At 28.9% G+C, this 21503-nt stretch overlaps 1 protein-coding gene across 1 annotated transcript; it reads left to right on the top strand.

Moving 5' to 3' along the window:
* Positions 1-2591: 2591 nt before the first annotated feature.
* On the top strand, positions 2592-21503 carry LOC111635178 (26S proteasome non-ATPase regulatory subunit 14). The gene is made up of 11 exons (XM_023380073.1): positions 2592-2664; positions 7913-7984; positions 8084-8158; positions 8234-8353; positions 11894-11964; positions 14518-14668; positions 14741-14848; positions 19623-19697; positions 19963-20088; positions 21213-21275; positions 21361-21503. The coding sequence occupies exons 2-11, from the start codon at positions 7934-7936 to the stop codon at positions 21457-21459; spliced, it is 939 nt and encodes a 312-aa protein (XP_023235841.1). The 5' UTR covers positions 2592-2664; positions 7913-7933; the 3' UTR covers positions 21460-21503.

Genomic DNA, 21503 nt, shown 5'->3' on the forward strand with positions numbered 1-21503 from the left:
AGATAGTTACGGCTAATAGATATATTTTAATTAGTAGATGTTATCGAAGCGAGAATTGGCATTTAGAGGGCGTATAGAATCTATTAAATCTAATATAAGAGAGTTAATTATATTGAAATTGCTTATTTATTAAGTGCGTTAGATAATCTATTAATTAAAAATACATTTAGAGAAGTCTACGGTTTTTACTGGCTTATCGAACAAACGAATACGAATGGCCCCCAGACCATCGCTGACTGATTGCCCCTGGAAGTCGGCTTGTTATAAAAACACAGCTTCCCTATCATCAAATGTCACGGCACGCCCCTGGAATTAATAGATATTGACGTAATACAAACTGTATTCAAGAATTCGTATTTAAATATGCTTAAGTTAAATTTAAAAAAGAAACAAAAATCTATTAATATAATATAGTATTAATATTTCATATTTATTAATCCATTTTATATTGCTCCTTATGGAAAAATTTGTTTCGGTTTGACTTATTTAACTTTGTCCGACTGCTGTTGTTACGGCAACATGACTTGGTTTATTCGTTAAGTTATGGAAACGCAGCACTTGGGTGATGTCTTCCGGGAGATCTTTTATGGGAAATTGACCCCTATTTAGGCGTCACAGAAAACTCCACGTGGTCAGCCCATTCGAGCGAGGCGCGAACCCACGACCGAACTCCCAGTTGGGTCTCAGGGTTCGAAGACCGCTTGGCCACTGATGGGCCTATAACATGATTGGACAGTCGGTCCAGTCGGTCATACTATGAAATCGCTCTTAGGAGCGGATATAATCCGCAATAGGAACGATTGACATCAGGGCTGGTCTTGGACATGTATTAAATATATATATTTAAAACGGGTGCGAAGAGATCTTAAGCCCAAGCCCCAGAAAGTTAGTTCACACTTATCTCGTATACCAAAAGATAAAAAAAAAAAAAAAAAAAACAAAGGAGGAAGAAGGACTATTCTAATTAATATATAAGACTGTTTGATGCTGTTGTTTGCATTCCATATGTCTAAAATGTTTTAAATAGACATGATATTTAAAAAATTTTCATGTCAACTGAATTTCAAAGAAGGACATAATACTGTGGTGGTTTTAAAGTCACCTGTGATGGGATATGATGGTTTTTGTATTTCCACTGATGGTATTCGGGTTCGGACATTCGGAAATCCTGCCTACGCTTTTAAAGTTTTTAACATGGCAATAATACAGGCTTAAATTTCGTTCCATTATCAATTAATTCCTTGTATAAGGTAGAAAATTTCTTTGCTTTCATTTCTTCTATGCGTTTAAATCCACTTCAGTTTCTTCGTCTGATGCATTTATTTCTCATCCAAAATTGTGACCCATATTATCAATGGCAGATACAGAACCCAAAGGATTTCCTATTTAAATAAAATAAATTTCGTTTTGTCAGAAAATCACGATGCAAAGAGAGTCTTCATTACATTTTAACGAAATTTAAATTGTAATGAAAATTCTCTAGATCTTCTAAAGATTGTTTGAACAGAAATTTTGCTTTAGATGGATCATTCTTCTCTTTCCGTCTATATGAGATGATGCCACGATTCATTCATGAAATCGATTCCTTTATGTATCATATATCAGCCTTCCACCGTGTAGATATAGATTTAAATCCGATTCATATATGTACTATGGAGTCGGAGTGCTAGTCGGAGACTTTGTTCTTCATCTCTCACCTGCGAAGATTTGACTCCATTGAAGATCAGATCCGCCTGTAATGAACTAAATTGAGCGATCCATATGGCCGTAATATGTTGATACCTCGTTTTTGACAAACTAGTAAAAAAAAAAAATGATAATGTATTCCATTAATTGCCAACATTTAAACATTTTGGTGTCAATATTTCTGTACTATACAGCGTTTTGGCTTCAATTTACAATTACTGGAGAAATTCGAATGGAGCAGAGGATATATTTTTTTGATCTTCATAATAACGGAAATGTTGGTCCATAATCCTCAAATTCCGTTCGACTACGGCACAATATGTTTTTCGGGTCGATGTACTAAGTGATGAAATTTGAAACTAATACTATATTTTTGTAATTCTAGAAATTTTGTGTATTGTTTTTTCAATTTGCCACGTATATAATTTTACTCTTTATTACGTAAGGACCACAGTATATCCTATAACCGTAACACGAATTCTTTCGAAGAGTCACTTTTGTTAAGGTCGGATGGCCGAGATGTCAAGGTGGCAGCTTACCGCTCTGGGGGACCCGGGATCGAACATGGACGGGTTGTAAAATTCCCAGGAATTTTTCGGGGGTATCCGACCAGATATGTCGGTCCCTTCCCTCACCACCCGGCTGCCTCATTGTGGGCCTGGTCGACCCATAATGGACTTGCTATAAGAGACCCTCTTAGTGCCCAAAGGGCAAAAAGAGTTTAAAAAAAACGTCACTTTTGTTCATGTGCAAAAATCTAGAATTTTGATCAATTAATTAAGAAAATTTATATTAAGATATTTAAAATAATAAATTATATTATATATACATTATTAAAATAAAATAAATAATTTAAAAAATGATGTTTTTTATTATTATTAAATTACAATATTTATTAATTACAGCGCTCCCTACTGGCTTTCAGAGTAAACAAATTTTGCAGTGTAATGTTTTAGATTGAAAGTAGTGTATACAAAAGTAAGTTGTGTTTTGTATTATTTCAGTATTTAGTTATGAATTATTTAGCTTATATGAAATTGAACATTAATATTTACTCATATAAACACACGAATTAATTATTAAAATGTCTTAATTAAATTGTACTTTAGTCTACACATTGTCATTCACTTAATTCGTGAATTAACACATTTGAAAGTATGTTAATACTATTCAAATTATAATGATTGTTGTTTTATACCCTTATTCCTTAATACAGAATCTTCAAAAATTAAAAAATAAAAGCTTTAATTGTTATCCTGTATCATTAAGTTAAGAAAATCTTAAATCTTGCTAGAAATGACAGATAATTCCTTTATATATGTACAGTGGATCACATAGGTATTATTTAGTTCATATAGCACAAAAAATTAGTAGATAAATGAAATAGAAATTATTTATCAAACATTTTTTTAATAAATTATTATAATTAATAATACTGGAAATTAATGAGAAGAAAGCATTGAGTTCTTATCATTTATGTAGACATTGGCTGTGTTCAGCAGACTCAACAGTTGTAACTGAGAAATTTGGTAGCTGTTACATAGCAACTGGATCTACTGAATGATGTGTTGGAACAAAAAACCTCATTGGTCAGTTTCGAGTAGTGATGGGTAGCATAAATGAAAGACGCTACCAAATCTGATGTCAAAACACAAAACGTGTTCCAAAAGGGCACTACTGTAGATGGTGTTCGGCAGAAAAATACTCAACAGTTCTGAAACTGTTGAGTCTGCAGAACGCAGCCATTCACTTATTCCAATTTTATAAAAAATCAAATTTTTGAATGAATACATACATACACATATAAAGTAACATATCAAAATCTTGCATATATAATAAAATTACTGTTTTATTAACTTGTATCTTAATTCATACACATGTCAAACATGAACAAAATTTTTTTGACAAAATATGAAATTATACAATGAAAAGCTGAATATATATACAATTACAGTTTACACAGTTTTTTAAATAGGAATATGACAACCACTTAGAAGAGTTTTACTTAATTTTGTTAAGTAGAATACTATTACTATTTTTTTTTTTCTATTTTACAGATATATTGTTTTAGATAATTGCATGTTTAGATAGGAAATGATCACACCTCTAATTGGATGTCCAAGACAGTTAAGATGAGCATTTGTTGTTCTGAGTGATCCAGGTTTGAGCCTGAATCTGATTATTAGGAGATTTTCCTCAATGGTCTGGTATAGATATATTGGATAATGTGTAAAATCCAACTATTCCATTATGAGTTAAGGTTTACCCATAGAATATTGTTACTCATTTCTCAACACTACATCACTTCAATATTGATATCATATAATCTATATTTGATAATGACATTACTACTAGATCGTTGTGAGCATGAGTTTGCCATTTTAAAAAACAAATTGCTTGTTCCCAAAAGTTGTTGATAGACAGACACATTTATTTTGGATGTATTATTAATATCTGGCTATTGTAAATATTATCTAAGCTAATGAAACTTAATTCTGAGTGGTGTTTACTTCTCATATTAAAATGTTTGTTTTATCTGTAATGTCTTTTAAATTGTCTAGTATAATTAGCTAACTTACTGTATTTAATATATTAGTTTTAAATTTAAATTTTTTAAAATTTAATTATTATTTATGTAAATTGTATTTCACAATATCCATTTAATAAATATATTAATTATATGTTAAAATATAAAAAAGTAATTTATCTTTTAAGTTGTAACTAGATTTTCTGATTCATACAATATAACACTAATTGATTAAAAGGATCTTTGAAAACATCATTTGTTAAAACTTGAGAAGCTCAAAAAACTATTCCTGTAAATTACTCAATTGTATTAAATGCTAAATGTTTAATATGTATGATAATTGAATTGTGAACATCAGTTTTTTAAAAATGTCCAAATATCTCCATTTAGTAAGTATGAATTTGTTCAATTGATATTTATTTATTGGTTAACATGTATTGATGTATATTTAATAGTCTTTAATATGAGGACAAAGTACTCAAATGTTATGAATTAAATAAAAAATTTTAGTGAAGTTGTCTTTTGGAAAACAATGAAGTTATAGGAAACTATGCAACTGGATATTCCTTTCAATTTGTTCAATAAGAATATGGAGATATTATGACACTGTGGAGAAAAATTTTTACTATAGATCATATTTACTTGAATATAAGACGATCTCGCATATAGGACAACATGCGGCTTTAAAAATCAAAATAAAGAAAATTAGATTTATTAATACAATTTTAATTTTATTTCTTTTAATCACAAATAGGAAATGCATGTAAATGCACACATTGTCTCACAAAAATTACTAGCATTTTAAACTTTATGGAAAAATCTTGTAAAATTGACAACATAATTTGTCCATGTAAAGCTAGACAATCGGGAACCTTTTTTGCCAATTCTTAACAGTCTAATCCACTCTCCATCGATTATGCTTATGAGTTTCTTCAAATTCTGATTTCCAAATAGTCGTCTGTTTTCACGTGGGGATGGATTAAAACTTATATCAGGTTTCTGTGTGATTCTGGAATTTTGATTTGGAATTCAATTCAAAAGCTCTGTTTTTCCAATTTTTACAGCTTTTTTATTTATTCAAATAAAAAAGCTGTTCCATAGAATGGAACAGCTTTTTTACTTGAGAAAGACCTCTCAATGTGACCAACAATGTTTGAAATTTCTATTAAATGTTACTGAAGAAAGTACATACAATGTTTTTTGCATCAGTTCCAGTATATTTGTTAATTAAATAAGCTACTTACGTTCTACATGGAATATTTTTAGCATTCCATATGATTGATTGTGTTCTAAACAACATTGATAGCTGATAGATTACAAAAACTTGATACTGAGCAAATTTTTCTTATAAATTTTCCAATTTTTTAATTATACAAATTGCATATACAAAGAAATATCTTGAATGCACACTTTAAACTTTATATTTAAAGAGGGCATTGCAATGTTTATCTTTTGGAATTTTAAGAACTAATTCAGAATATGTTAACATGTCACTTCATTTATATTAGAGTACCTTTTTTATCGTTAGCATAAAGTGGATATTTGTTTTCAGATAAAAATCTATATGGAACAAGTAATACATCAATGACAGAATGTGTCAGCAAATAAACATCATCAATTGTTATTAGTTGACATTATGAAGTCATCTGGATACTTCCCAATGATAGTCAAAGAGAGTATTTGTTTCGTAAAAAAATCTTGAGTGGGAATAGCATTTCACCTGCATTGCTGTAGAATGGTTATTTTTATCATCATATCATTTACAGATTTGAACTGAAGCTTATGTTGTCAAATTTTTACAAGAATTTTTTTCAATAATAGAAGCATGGGTATTGCATAACAAATTATAGACAAAATAATACTGTATAAGTTTTTATTAAGTAACATCATAAATATCAATAGAATAATGAAGAAAATTCAAGAATACTAAAGAAAAATAAAATATTAAATTGTTTGATAGTAAATTTTCTAATAATAATTGAATAATAAATTTTATTTAGTATGAAAATACATATATTATTTGTTTGTGATTATGTTCTTATCATATATATATATTGTTTGTCAATTATTTAGTTACAGTACATTTGCACAAAGTGATGAATAAACTGATTTTGGATATATAAAATTGAGTTGAAATAATGTAGACCCTTCCTAATCTGGCTATTCTTTGCATAGAAGAATGCTGAATTACTGAGTGGTGTATAGGAGTAAAGGCAATGAACAGCATGACTGTCGCTCTTTTGTATTGATTATTTTTGGAGCTTTACTTTGTTATTGTGTAATTATGTACAGGGATATAGACTAGTAATTCAAGTTTAATTCTTTATTAAAATTATTGTTACATGTTTAGTATATGTATTTAAAAAAATACTAAACTTGAATAAGAGAAAGATAATTTAGTGGGATATGCCAGATAATTGAGAGGCTGGATTAGCAAGAGTCTACAGTAATTCAAGTCTTTTATACTTAGCCTTTGCCTGTAAGTGCAGGTATATTCAAGAGTTGGCAATCTTAATAATGCTTAAGTAATTGAGCTGCAATTTGAAAAAATTGAAGGTCTATAAATTTCCACTGCCATCCATCTGTCCTTCCTTAATCTCAAGAATGAAGTTGGATAGATGAAAAACGAGACCAGGTGTAGAAACCTTAGGAACAGGAAACCTTGGTTAACTACATACAAACTTTCTGATGCAAATTGGAAGTTACATTATTTCAATTTAAAAAATTTTCCCTGAAAGGTGTTAGATAGATGACTGGCATGACTCTATTGTTAAAGGAAAAGTATGATGTACAGGGGCAAGCCACTATTAATTTGAGGTGGAGAGCATATATTTTAAGTTAAATAAATTAAAAATTGCAGCATGACATTGTGACGATGTTTTGAAACTTGTCTTTCTATAATATATTTACATAGTGAAATTAATATTATGGGAATGCACATTAACTCTGTTTGAAATATTTAAATTATATTTTGAATAATTGTTTTTTTTTCATATGATATATTTTGAATTGTGATGTATTTTAGATCAGTTGTTTTTAATTTATAATAAAATCAACTAGAGAATATCATGTAGTTGAATTTGATTCATTTAAATTATTGGATAAGTTGAATTCATTATTATTTCTCTTGAAATTCATAAATAAATTAATGATAGAAAATAGTTAATTTGAAATTTTAAGTATAAATTTGTATTATTTTGAAGCTAGTTTATCTCATATTTTGAAATAAAAATTAAAAAAAGAAAGTAACATGTACTACTGGAATGTAGATGAAATTATCATGTGTTTCAGTTTTAGTCTGGATAGTGAAACTGTTTAACTATATTTTTACATCTAAGTACAGAACTTATGCAGATTATCTTTAGCTTAAAAAAAAACTGACTGATAAAAGGATTGAAAAAGAAAATAAAGAGAAAACATATCATCAAAGAATATGAAATAAGTTTGAACACTAGAATTATAAAAATGGAGAATTCAAAAAAAATTCTCCTGATATTTGAATTTGAAATATTTGACTTATACTAATTACTTAAATTATGTTTTATTCTTTTAATTGAAATTACCAAATTTTTCTTTTTTTCTGTTACAAAGAAAAATTGGTTAAGATGCATTGTTTCCTTAAATATGTAATAACATTTATTTAACATTTTCTGTATGAATGAATCAATAAGACAATGTTTTAATAATAATTTTTTATAGGAATTTTTGAATTGCATCAATATGGATCGACTTCTTAGGCTAGGAGGTGCAGGATTAGGAGGCTTGGGACAGGTAAATATTAAAGTGTAATTTATTTGAATTAAAAATTGCAATTAATGCATATTAATTAAAACCATGGGTAATTATTCATTGTAACAAATTAAATATAAGGCACCACCTCAGAGTGATGGACCTGTTGTTGATACTGCAGAACAAGTCTATATTTCATCTTTAGCATTATTGAAGGTTTGTTGTTTTATTATTATTCTGAAAGTTTTCTTAATTATAAAAGTATTAATAAACATTATTAACTTTTATCAGATGTTAAAACATGGACGAGCAGGTGTACCGATGGAAGTCATGGGTTTGATGTTAGGTGAATTCGTGGATGATTATACTGTAAGAGTGATTGATGTATTTGCAATGCCTCAATCTGGAACAGTAAGTTATCAGTTTAATTTAATTGTAAAATGATTTTGAATTATGAAGAACAGGATAATTTAATATAGAATATACTGTATTTACTCGATACAAGACAAGGTTTTTATTCATTTTTCACTGCTTCAAAAACCTAGGTCGTCTTATACATGCGAACGAAGGATTCTTTGCGTTTTTGCAATAATTTCTGTAAACCGTATATACTTCATGCTGTCAATATAGGTCTACAGTCTATTTATCATAAGTTGACACCTACTGTAAACAAATTAAGACACACATCCCTTTGTTTATTGGTTTAATCCTACATCCATCAATTAAAAACCGTGTTGCATCTTATTCATTCGCAGAAAATAGTTTCTCGTTATTTATAAAAACATTAATGAAATACAGGTCACTTAGCAATGATTATAAATGTAATTATTTTATATTAGTTAAATTGTTATTTTAATGAATATTAACACATCTGAATCATTAAAAATAAAATTTTCCCGATCATGCGCACTATAATGTTTTGGTTTTGTTGAAATAAAAATGGAAGGCTATTTAATGTTCAAAATCACATCTATATATCACCATAGAAGCTGGAACTTTATTGTAACTAAAACTTGCATTTGAAACACAATTTTCAGCATCTTTATTTCTCAAAAATATGGATAATTTCAGAGTCTCTTCAGAGGCCTTCTTTAGGTATTACAACAAAAAAGACATATTTTCTAATCAAACTTCCTTACATCAGTTATAATTCAATTTATTCAAATTGGTGCATGATGATGACATTCAAAAACCCATTTACCATTGTTCTAAGTTTTTAAGAAGTTTTTATGTAATGGAAAAACTATTTATTTTGATCCTACTTTTTCTTTTAATTTCTTGGAGGTTCCTATGATCATCAAATAAAACTGATTTCATATAAAGAAAAACAATTTAATGTATATCAATAAATTCAGCATTAGTTTTTTTTTCTTATTCTGTAACAAAATAACAAAAAAGTTTTATAGCATTATCAGTTTTAGTAAGAATTAATTAAATCTTATACTACTAGAATAGTATATTATGCAAGTAATTTATAATAGGCTATTATGGCATGTATGGAAGTTGGCAAATGAGCGGAGCAAGTGGACCAATTTCCATGAATGCCATAATCACTAATTATAAATGAATTGTCATATGGCATTTTGTGGTTAAACTACACCTATAACACTGTACTTATGAAACTCAAAATCATGTATAAACAGTGTTTGCGACACCCATGCCATAAAGCTGTGCTATAAAATTTTTATGGCATGGGTGCCGCAAACACTGCATTTATACATGATTTTGAGTTCTGTAAGTGTCGTGTTATAGATGTAGTCAACCACAAAATACATTAAATAATGAAAAAGTGAATTTAAGAAAAATTCAGTTTATTATTATAATTAACCTTTTCATATATAATCTCTTAATACAGTAGAACCTCGAAAACTCGGCCCTCGATAACCCGGCACTCCGGATAACTCGTCCACACCCTGGCAGGGCAAAAAAATCCTTAGTTAATTAATTTTCATTATAGACAGCTTTATAAAAGTATAAAAGCTCTCATAAAGTATTTTTCTGAGGTCTGTCTTATCAGGTAAATTACTGTACACAGTGTATTCATTAATTTTCATTTTCATGTAGTAAAGTACGTAGCCTTCATAAAGTACGTAGTTTTCCTTTGTTTAAGGGTATTTGGGCAGTTTATTCTCTGTTATATTCTCAAGTAAACAATACATACAAGTACAGTACAGTATTTTCTGAGGAAACACTCGTACTTATTTTTTTTAACCCCATTCCCGATAACCCGGCATTTTCACAAACTCGGCCACCCTTCGGTCCACATTAGGCCGAGTTTACGAGGTTCTACTGTATATGAAGATATATTCAACTAGCTGAATCAAGTGATATTCTATCTTGGGTTAAAAATTACTATTGTAGAAAGTTTCATATGTAAGTGAATCCTGTATGTAAGGTGATTTTTACATAACTCACATACATATGTATATGAGTTATGTACACATACATATGTGTACATATAAACTATATGATTATTCAAGATAGAAGGTTTCTAAATTTATATTACACAATAAATACATAAATTGCCATTAATAATAATTTGAAAGAGTTGGGCTATTAAGAATTTAAATGAAAACAAGTAAAACAGCAAAGTCATTTTTTGGACGAGACTATGTCTCAGAGAGTGCGAGCAACACGTGCAAATCTCGCACTTGCACCTGTTTGTAGAAACAGTCTCAGCATTTCATATTTTCTTTTGAACCGGTTTTCAGTCCCCTGACTACCTACAAGTCTGGTTTATTTTATGTGAGCATGATTTGGGCATCAAATACTCTGTGCCAAAGTGCAACTCCTGACATGTACTTCTTCATACCTCTAAGGTGTGCAGCCTTTGACGACAGTGCAATTTTAGAGATGAGACATAGTCTTGTCAAAAACTGATTAAAATCTCACAAATTTTGAACTATTAATATATTTATTGTTTATAAGTTAGATTTAATTTATTAACATAATTCTGTCACCATTTAAGATCTCTCTTATTTTCAGTTGTTTTAATTTTAAATAAAAATTGAAAAATAGTGTTATCAGATATTGGTTAAATATTTGTACTAGATGTAAAAATGTTAATTAAAGTTAATACAAAGGCAGTTTTTTTTTCAAGCTCTGATGGTTCATAAAACAAAGAGAATTGTAAATAACAAAATGAATTTATTACAAAAAGTTATGTACAAACTTGGTTACTTTTCGACATAATCACTGTGAAGATTGAGGCATTTGTCATATCTGTGGACAAACTTTTCCATCCCCTTGTCATAGAATGTTGCCGCCAGTGAGTTGAGATGGCCTTAACAATGTTGTTTTGAAGATCTGCCCTGTTAGCCACATTTTCACTTCAGGAAAGAGGTGGAAGTCTTCACATATTAAAAAGTTTTAAGCTGGGCAGAAGCCTTCACCACCTTTAAACATCCAATATATAGCCCCAATTTAGCACTGAGTAACTTCCATCTCTTTTCTGAACAGAAGAAGTGGCTAGGAGGGCAGAGGTTCAAGACTAATGATAATCTTCAAAACAATGTTAGGACCCATCTCAAGTCATTGGCGGCAACATTCTATGACAAGGGGATTAAAAAGCTTGTCCACAGATATGACAAATGCCCCAATCTTAATGGTGATTATGTCGAAAAGTAACCATGTTTGTACCTAACTTTTGGTAATAAATTTATTTTGTTATTTATATTTGTCTTTGTTTTATGGACCATCAGAGCTTAAAAAAAACAGCCTACATAGAATCATAATTAATATTTGATAATTCAAAAATGTAAGGAATATAACTAAATTGAAATGAAATTTCAAATTTTCAGTTTTCTTTATTAAACTAAATCTTTAACATTGAAGACTGCAATTAATTTAGTTTAATAAATAATTTTACTGTATGTAAAAATGTAGTTTTGACTTGTTTACAACTAGTCTTTCAATAAAGATTTGAATAGATATAATTTTATTTTTCATTAGGGTGTAAGTGTAGAAGCTGTGGACCCAGTTTTTCAGGCAAAGATGTTAGACATGTTGAAGCAGACAGGCAGGTATGTTAAACAATGATGAAAATTTTATTATTTTACAAGAGTAGATATTTTATTTTGAATTTTTTGTACAATGATAAAATTTAAATAAATACAGTAGTTTTTATCATTGTGTAAATAATTGAAAATAAATTACATAATAAGTAAAAACTGAAGGAAGCATTTAAAATTTTTTTTTTTTTAAATTGTATGTAAGGAACAAATTTCTTTATTTTTCAAATTTAATATTCTCACAAATTATAGATAATCATGAGAATTAAATAAATGATTATCATAAATATCTATTAAATATTCTTAATGATTATTTTAAATGACTATTTCACTATTAATTAAGTAAATTTTGCTAATTTTAATTTTCATTTTAAAATTAAACAAGTAAAATGGCAAGGCCGTATTTGGGACAAGACTATGTCTTGAAAACTTACTACTAAGTGGAATTGCTTTCACACTCATGGCAGGTCTCATTCTCCAATCTTCTTTAGTATTGCTGGTTTTGAGCATGATTATTCAAACTTCGTCAGCCACGGTCATGACCATGAAGTCATCCACAGTGCATTTTTGGTGAAATTAACCTATCCAATGTCGAAATTCTTCTCCATTGCATGTCGCCCCAGGTTGACTTTTTGTTGATGCCTAACAAAAATTCCCCATTTTTGAAAAAAATAATCATGGCTATTGTATTGTCCAAAATTATTTTTTATTTTGCACAAACAAAATATATTAATAAATGTAAAAAGAAAGAAAAATTATATTTCAGAAGTTAGTTTTATAATATAAAATTATAATGATAAACGCCATCTAGTTTCAAAAACATTCCGATGCTGAAACGAGATATCTTGGGTCAACCGGCCAAGGTCAGCTGGTCATGACCAGAGATATTTTAGGAATAACACAGGACAGGTAAATGGGTTTTTTCAAAGATTCATTTATCAAAATTCAATTTTGCAACGTTTGCATTTCCAACTTCCCAACAAGCAATGCATGCGCAAATCTCACACTAATGCTTGTTTGTACAAAGAGTGTCACCATTTTGTATTTTATTTTGACTCTGTTCTCAGTTCCCCGAGTACCTACAAGTCTGACTTTTTTTTATGTGCACATGATTTGGGCATCTAATACTGTGCCAAATTGCAACACCTGTCATGTACTCCTTCATACCTCTAAGGTATGTACTGTATCCATTGACAAACCTCTCAATTTTTTATTACCAAAAATTATTATTATTAGCATTAATGATACTAGAAATCAGAATTTGAGACTTATTTGTTTATTTATTTATTTATTTTTTTTGAAAAGAAATGAGAGTTATTAAAATGGTTATCTAAAGTTAAAAACTGAATTTGGAATTAAATCTATAATATGTTTAACTTAGAAAATACAGAATATGCAATCATTTATTTGTTACTTCCAAAAAAATTTTATATGAATTATCTGAAGAATACATTTTAAATAAAATGAAATTATTTTATTAAATTTTCTATTTTGAAATCAGAATTGTGTTTTACAAATGAAAGAGAAAAAATATTTAGTGTAATATATACAATGAAAATGAAATAGTTATGGATTTTTAGTCATTGTAACATTGATAACTTAAGTTTCAAAACACCTTTCACTCTTTTTTTTTTTTTTTTTTTTTTTGGCAAATTCTTTAATTAAATCAAATGAACTAACATTTTCAGCTATCTTAAATGACCTTCTTCAGGTTAAGATAGCCAAAAACATTCGTTCATTTGATTTAATTAAAGAATTTACTACAAAAAAGAGTGAAAGGTGTTTTGAAATGTAATATACAGAAGTTCTAGCTTACTGTGCATAGAATTGATAACTTAATTTCAAACTTAAAAGTTTTAATTCTAGATAATAAGTTTCAAGGATTTTTAGTATAAATTTATTTTTTAAAATAATAAAGCTGGTTCATACTTCGCAAGAACAAAAAAATAACAGCCACCAAGTGGGTTTAATATGTAATGCTTTTCACATTACTAGTGAAAATCTGTATTTCTGTTCTCTTTTGGTTAGCAAGTAAAATTAACATAATGTCTCCTTTTCTCTTTATTTATAGCCCATAATTCTGTTCAATTCTGCTTTCAAAGCTTTATTTTGAATTGCAGGTACTGAAAAAACATGTACATTTTGCTTGTGTTGTTTTGAAGTATGAACACTTACATGAAGAGAATAATAGAAAAGAGAGAGATTCTTTTTTTCTATTCTCACAAAGGCTGAACTGGTTATAAATCAAGATGTTTCAAATTTTATTTTTAGACTTAACATTATTAACATTAATAGAAATATTTTCAAAATTTTCAGATAAAACAAAATGAGTAATAATCTACTTAATGGTTATACATTTCTCAGAAATTAAGACCGTGATCAGTAAAATTGATTAAATACAATATAAGAAGCAATTATTCTATATTATCAGTAATAAATTCATTTATAAGTGAAAGAACTAAAAAACATTCTTCATTAATTACTTTGCATTTTATAAGTTATTTAAATTCAATATGTTTCATACAAATTTATTTAAGAGTTTAATGTATTTCTGTTAATTTAAAGGCCAGAAATGGTGGTAGGATGGTATCATTCTCATCCTGGATTTGGTTGTTGGTTATCAGGAGTAGATATTAATACCCAACAAAGTTTTGAGGCTTTATCTGAACGTGCAGTTGCAGTTGTTGTTGATCCTATTCAAAGTGTAAAAGGAAAAGTAAGAAACTTTTGAGAGTATTTTTTAAAATTTTAAATTTTTGGTAATTTATTATAATTTTTTATTTGATAGGTTGTGATTGATGCATTTAGACTTATCAATCCTAATATGATGGTCTTGGGACAAGAACCTCGACAAACAACATCTAATCTGGGTCATCTCACCAAACCTTCTATTCAGGTATTTTATAATGAATCTATATAATAAAATTATAATTATCAGTTAAGAGCAATATTTTTTAACCTGGGATGTGTGAGATTAGCCGGGGATAGCAAACTGGAGTACCACTTAATCGGCACACAATCGTTAGATTGGCTCACTTATTCTTTTAGGAGGGCTTTAACCAATATGTTAAAAAGATCTAGATGGTAAGGTCTAGATCACATCAGGACCTTGACACCAGTTAATCTGTTATTTTACATGCGGATTAACACACGTTATCCCTAACTTGTGAGTATGAGGAACATAGATAACTTGAATAGGAATGAGTATGAATAGCTAACATTAACCAAACCATATTTTTAAAGTAAACCAAAACATTTAATAAATCAAAGTGGAATAGGGACTCGAACCCTAACGGTCTAGGGTTCGAGTCCCTATTCGGGCGCCAGTTGTAAAGTACTATATTATTTTTCCGACTTTCCAACGATTATCGACACTACTGTGTGCCGGAAATAGCCGTTCCCTAACGGGTACTTTACGCGGATTCGCGTTAGTGTGCCAGGCCTGGACTTTAAGCGTGCACCGAATTAAATAATGACNTACTCTTATTTTAAACCTGTCATGAGAGAGAGAGTTTACATCGATCTAACGATTATCATATTACCTTCTCAGTTCTTTCAATCTTTCATTGTATGAGAATCTTTTATCATCGATACTATTCTTCTTCTTAAATCTTCTATGGCACTTTCCTTTAAAGTAACTTCTCTTATGACAATCTTGTCTTATACTTCGAATGGAGGGCTCTATACTATGACTTTCAATTAACTAACTCATATGACAGACTTGTATGACAGACTTTCTTCATGTGGCAATACCTCTTTCGATGGACTGCTCTATGTCGTATGGCTAGTTCTTTCAATGACTTTGCAGGATTCGTGTGGCAATACCTCTTTCGACAAACTGCCCCGAATGGTGGGAAAATGTCCCTTTTATATCGGCCCTCTCTGACAGCCAAGTAGCGTGTGCAAAAGCTCGACTCATTTCATGAGTCGGCTGTGGAAAGGAAATCAACTTCCTTTCTAAAATCGAAAGTTTCTTTTGACATCCGTTTTTGTAAAATTCGTTGAAGTATAAAATATTATTTTCTATTAATTTATAAATCTTTTTCTCTCCTTGTTTTTGCCCAAAAATGACTTTCCTTTTAATTCTAGATTCTCACATTGACCTTCGAGCTTACTTCGATGGCAGTTAAAGATGATGATAGTAGATTATCTTCAGTTGCTTGGAGAATAAAATTTATCAGTTGTTCACGGTACAGTGTCTTCAAGTTCTTTATGATCCCCATATCCATTGGCTGTATTTAAGAAGTGGTCTGGGAAGGCAAAAATTCAATCTGGTTGTTTTTCAGGCAAACCAAATGAGGATGTGTGACACAGTTGTCCAACAGCAAGATGACTTTTCTTGAGCTTCGTCTTACTTCTCGATCCTACGTTTTAAGTCAGTCCTTAAAATGTTCAGAGGTCATCCATGCATTTTTGTTTGAATGGTAAACCACTGGCAATGTGTCCATTTGAAGACCTTTAAAACATTAGGGCTTCACACTTTTCCCAATGACCAACAGCTTCTGTTTGTCGCCACCTGACAAGTTCGAGCAACGCAACACAGTTATGTGATCCATTGCTTTCTTGGAACCAGATAAAGCAATGTGCTTGTAGCACAACAATCCATCTGGCGTAGCACGATAATAAAGTTCAGTTTCATCTAAATTGTAGATGTCATCTGATGAAAACTTCTCCGAAAGTTCAAGCAATTTGATATTTTTCCATTCATCTGCACTTGTGACATTGTCACTTTCCTTCTCATCATGAGCTTTCTTAAATTTGATTTCCATTGAGACAACCAACCATCTGTTGCTTTGAAATCATGGTGATTCAGCTGTTTAGTGAGAACCTCTGCTTGGCATTTGAGCATTGGACCACTAACACAAACACCTTTCGCAGTTACAGTGGCAAACATTGATTGAGAGCATCGTCGACTTATCCAGAAGTCAACATTGCTCTCAATCGTGCTTCCCTCCGGATTGCCCTCATGTTTCCATTTCCAGATTGTTCCTGGCTTCCTTTGCAGAATGTCCATTCTTCTCGAAGTTTATCTTCCTGCTTTATCAAGCGTGAGATTTGGTTTCTGGGCACACATGTTATCTCTGCCAGTTGCTGATAGTTGGTGCTAGGACAGAAAGACAAAAGTGGGGTGGGGACGTGAGGTAGGAAATGAAGAATTTCNGGAAAAGAAGCTTCCTCAATGTGTAACTGTTTAGTTTTATTGATGACTTTTTCCTCTATCTTTGTATAGAATAATATTTGCATAATATAATAATAAAAATTCCATGTTTAGTTTTTTTTACTTGATCCATGGATTTAACTTAAGATAGTGAAACATATATTTTGCTAAAATGCTATATCTTAAAAATTAGAGCTCCTAGGCAAAAACTAATGCCATATTTGAATTCAGGACATCAAATTCATATGAAATCAGCTCAAAATACCTGGGCACCAAAACCACTGTTGACCTGTGTTATAGATTGAAATAAAATTTAATTAAGATTTTTTGTTGCTTTTTTTGTAGATAAAAATGCGCACAAACTTATGGACTGACCTGATAAATTTGACTTGACTGTACTATGTACTCTCAGAGCCCATGATAAACTGGAAATGCTATATAATGATTTCTGGATTTTCACTGCTACCCTCTCAACCTTTGCCATTTTGAACTCACTTGGATTTCATAACAAAGCATTAGAAGACAATTTTCAAGAGGGTGCAAGATTGTATTTTAAGATTCAAGGGGTTGTCAATCAAAAAAAATAAAAAGGTTAAGAAATACTGATTTAGAGGAATGACAATTGTTAGATTAAAAACCATTGGTTGCCTTATTTTTTGTAATTATTATTATTATTGGCTTATTTTTAAACTAAATTGTTTAATAGCAAATATAGAAATGTTAAATTTATATATCAAGAATTGTGGATACAATTAATAAACTTTCATATGGAAATTTATAAATGGATCCACCTTATATTCTTTTTAATAGTTTTACATAAAATTTTATTAATAAACAAAAAAAAAAATACAATATAATTACATATACATATAATCATCAGCCAGTTGTAATGTCCACACGGGAAAAATAAACACTGTTCCAATAAAGAGGTCAGTATATTTTAGGTATAAAACTTTTTGAGTCTACTTGACTCATCTTTAAATATTTTTTCAAACTCAATTGAACATAAGTAACATTCAAATTTCAAACATCTTATGATTAGAACAAACTAGGCATTTTTCAATGTATAAGATCTGTACTAATTTGAAGTTCTACTGATGCTTGAAATTCAAATGTTTTATTATATTCAGTTGAGTTTGGAAATGTATCTGAAGATGAGTTGGATAGACTTGAAAAACATTTTTATACCTAAAATAAACTGGTCTCTTTTATATATATATATATATTTTATTAAGTTGATTAATAAAATTTTTTCTCACATTGTATATAAAAGATACTAAACTGCTACAGTAGTCCTTCGTTATATTGCACTTGTTAGGAGATAAAGAAAAAGTATGATATAACTGAGTACTAAAAAATCTGGGCTTATACTAAACAGATGATACATGCTGTGGAATCTCTAACCTCTATTATTTCATGAGCAAGTGTTTCTGATATAAAATAAGCGTAGTTTTGCAAATACCGAATTTTATTTGTGGTTATATCTTATAAATTGACATTTATGTAAACATCGATACCATGAATGTGCATTTAGCATTATTGTTTCTTTAACAATGACATTCGAAGACAAATATTGTGGATATAAAAACAAAATATTAGTTGTGATTTTATTATACAGTACTATATTTCACAATAAATCGCTTATTAAAAATTCACATAATTTACATTTTTCAATAAAAATTATAAATACAGTAATTAAAAATTTTAAAAATAAATATTGAACATATATCAATACATCAAAACTTCAAAATTACAGAGTAAAAATTTTCTAAAAAGCAAAGTTATTACTATATAAAAATTTTAGAACTTTTCATTCAGAAATAAAGAAATCTTTTCTATACACATTAATGGTGAATTTGAAATTTCACATCTTTTATGTGTATTGATGGTATTGCGTCAATTTACATAAAAGTGTGAAATTTCAAATTCACGGAAACTTGTAAATGAGGTGCTCATACTTGAAACCAATAAATAAACAACTTTTAATATCAAAAGGAAACAAATGATAATTGATCTGTCCATCTATTTTTCTTATTTAGAACTTGATGAATTTATCGTTTCACTTGCAGTGGCAAGAATAAAATATGGTATTTTGTTACAAAAAGAAATTCAATGGTAATTGGTAATTTAAAATTTATTGACTTTAGTGATTTTAAAATTTGGAGGACCAAAAAAAAAGTGCAATATATCCAAATTTGTGATATAATGAGGGGCTACTGTATTATTATTTTTTTTAATTTAATTTTATTTTTCAAAATATACATCAAATATGGAACAACCATCAGTTACATACTGCGTATAAAAAATATAATTGTTGTTTAGTGATTTATACATAAAATATTAAAATTTGTTTTCTAGAAAATCATATTTATATTATAATATTTTTATAACTAGCATTTTTAAATGAAAATTTTTATGAATAATGATAATTAATATTCATCTGTTAGTCTATGAATGAGTTATAATGTAGATATAAAATTTATTTATAATTTTAAAATGATTTATTTTTTAGGCATTGATACATGGATTAAATCGTCACTATTATTCAATATCAATCAATTATAGGAAGAATGAACTAGAACAGAAGGTAAATTTTTATTTTTTAACTAATGTACACTAAGAGTTACAAATATTATTATATTAATAAATTACAATAATTAAATCATTTTAACTTTTATTGTTGTTATTATTTCTCCAAATTTTACTGCCGTTTCTTTTTTATTGAATCTGTTGTAATTCAATGTGGTTGTAATATCTTAAATACTGAAGATTTCAATATATTATTTTAAAAAAAGATGATTGTTAAGCATTTCATTAATATGAGAATATATTGTTTTTATACATTCTTGCAGATGTTGTTGAACTTACATAAAAAGAGTTGGATGGATGGATTGACATTAGAGGATTATAATGAACATTGCCAGACAAATGAAAAAACTGTTTGTGAAATGCTAGAACTTGCTAAGGCCTACAACAAGGTATGATATTATTAGTTAAAACAACTATGTATGTTTGAAAGATGCAAAATAGATTTTTAAAATTTGCATATTTTACTGAACATTTTTCTTGATCATTGAGATATTTTACTTCATAATTTTTAATTCTCAGAAAAGTTTATAGAAACTTGTATATATTTATAAGATTAATAGTTTTCTTAAAGCCTAATTTAATACTTTTAAATAAATAGTTTTGAGAAGCTTGTCTCTTATCTTCAAAATTTTTCAGATCAATTATGTATTTGTGATTAGTTATTCATCTAGAGTTTATAATCTTTGAATTTATATTAGAATTATGAAGCAACACTTCTATTGAAGTGATGCTCACAACATCCAAACTTAATTATAATTTGCTTTATCATTTTGATATTTCTCTTTATTAATATTATATAATATAATATATGAAGGGATGAATGAGGGCAAAGATTGCAGTTCCATTTATAATTTTTGTAAATATAGTTTGGAATAATTAATCAGCTATTATATCTGAAAAATTTATAATGTTATGAGTTACAATGATAAGTATAAAAGTTTTGCTACTATTACCTAGAACAGGCATGGCCAACATATGGCCCATCTAATGAACTTATGTTGCCTGCGATTAATCTTTCAATATTAGCTACTTAAGTCTGAATAGAATATCTCAATGAAAAATTATGATGCCTAAAAAAAAAGGTCAACAACTCACTGTGTGTTTAGATTTAATGCTCCATTACAAATTCCTTTAGTACAGTGTAGAATGTTGATAATGCATGATAATGTGAAAAATATATCTGTAATCTCTATGTACAATTTAGTCTCTACGGGGTGACACCACAATAAGATCTCACACCACCTCAAAATTTTGCTAGGGCAGCCTCTGGTTTGGCCTGTGAAAAAAGTTTTCTTTCCAATTCGGCCCAGGGGCAAAAATTGTTGGCCACCCCTGACCTAGAACTAGCTAAAGTTTCATTAAAAATTATTATAATTGTGCAATTTTATTAATTTTATAACTAGCAAATTAATTTATTATTATTATCCTTTTTTAGCTGTTTTAATGTAATGATTATTTATTGACATCATAAAGTATTGCATAAAGTTAACACATGCTAATTATATATTTTTAGTCTTTGGAGGAGGAAGATAAAATGACACCAGAACAATTGGCAATTAAAAATGTTGGAAAACAGGTAAATAATAAAATTTGAACATTTGAAATTGTTTTAATTAGGATATTTTTTTAAATTCCAAAAACAAATATTTTAATTTTTATAGGATCCCAAAAGACATTTAGAAGAACATGTTGATGTACTGATGGCTTCAAATATTGTTCAGTGTTTAGGAGCTATGCTCAACACTGTTGTATTTACTTGAATTTTATATTTATCTCAAACATTAAATATTGATATAAAAATTTA

This window comes from Centruroides sculpturatus, unplaced genomic scaffold (genome assembly GCF_000671375.1).
Source record: "Centruroides sculpturatus isolate CEXI.00-Female unplaced genomic scaffold, Cexi_2.0 scaffold108, whole genome shotgun sequence".
In the NCBI taxonomy this organism is placed as follows: Eukaryota; Metazoa; Arthropoda; class Arachnida; order Scorpiones; family Buthidae; genus Centruroides; species Centruroides sculpturatus.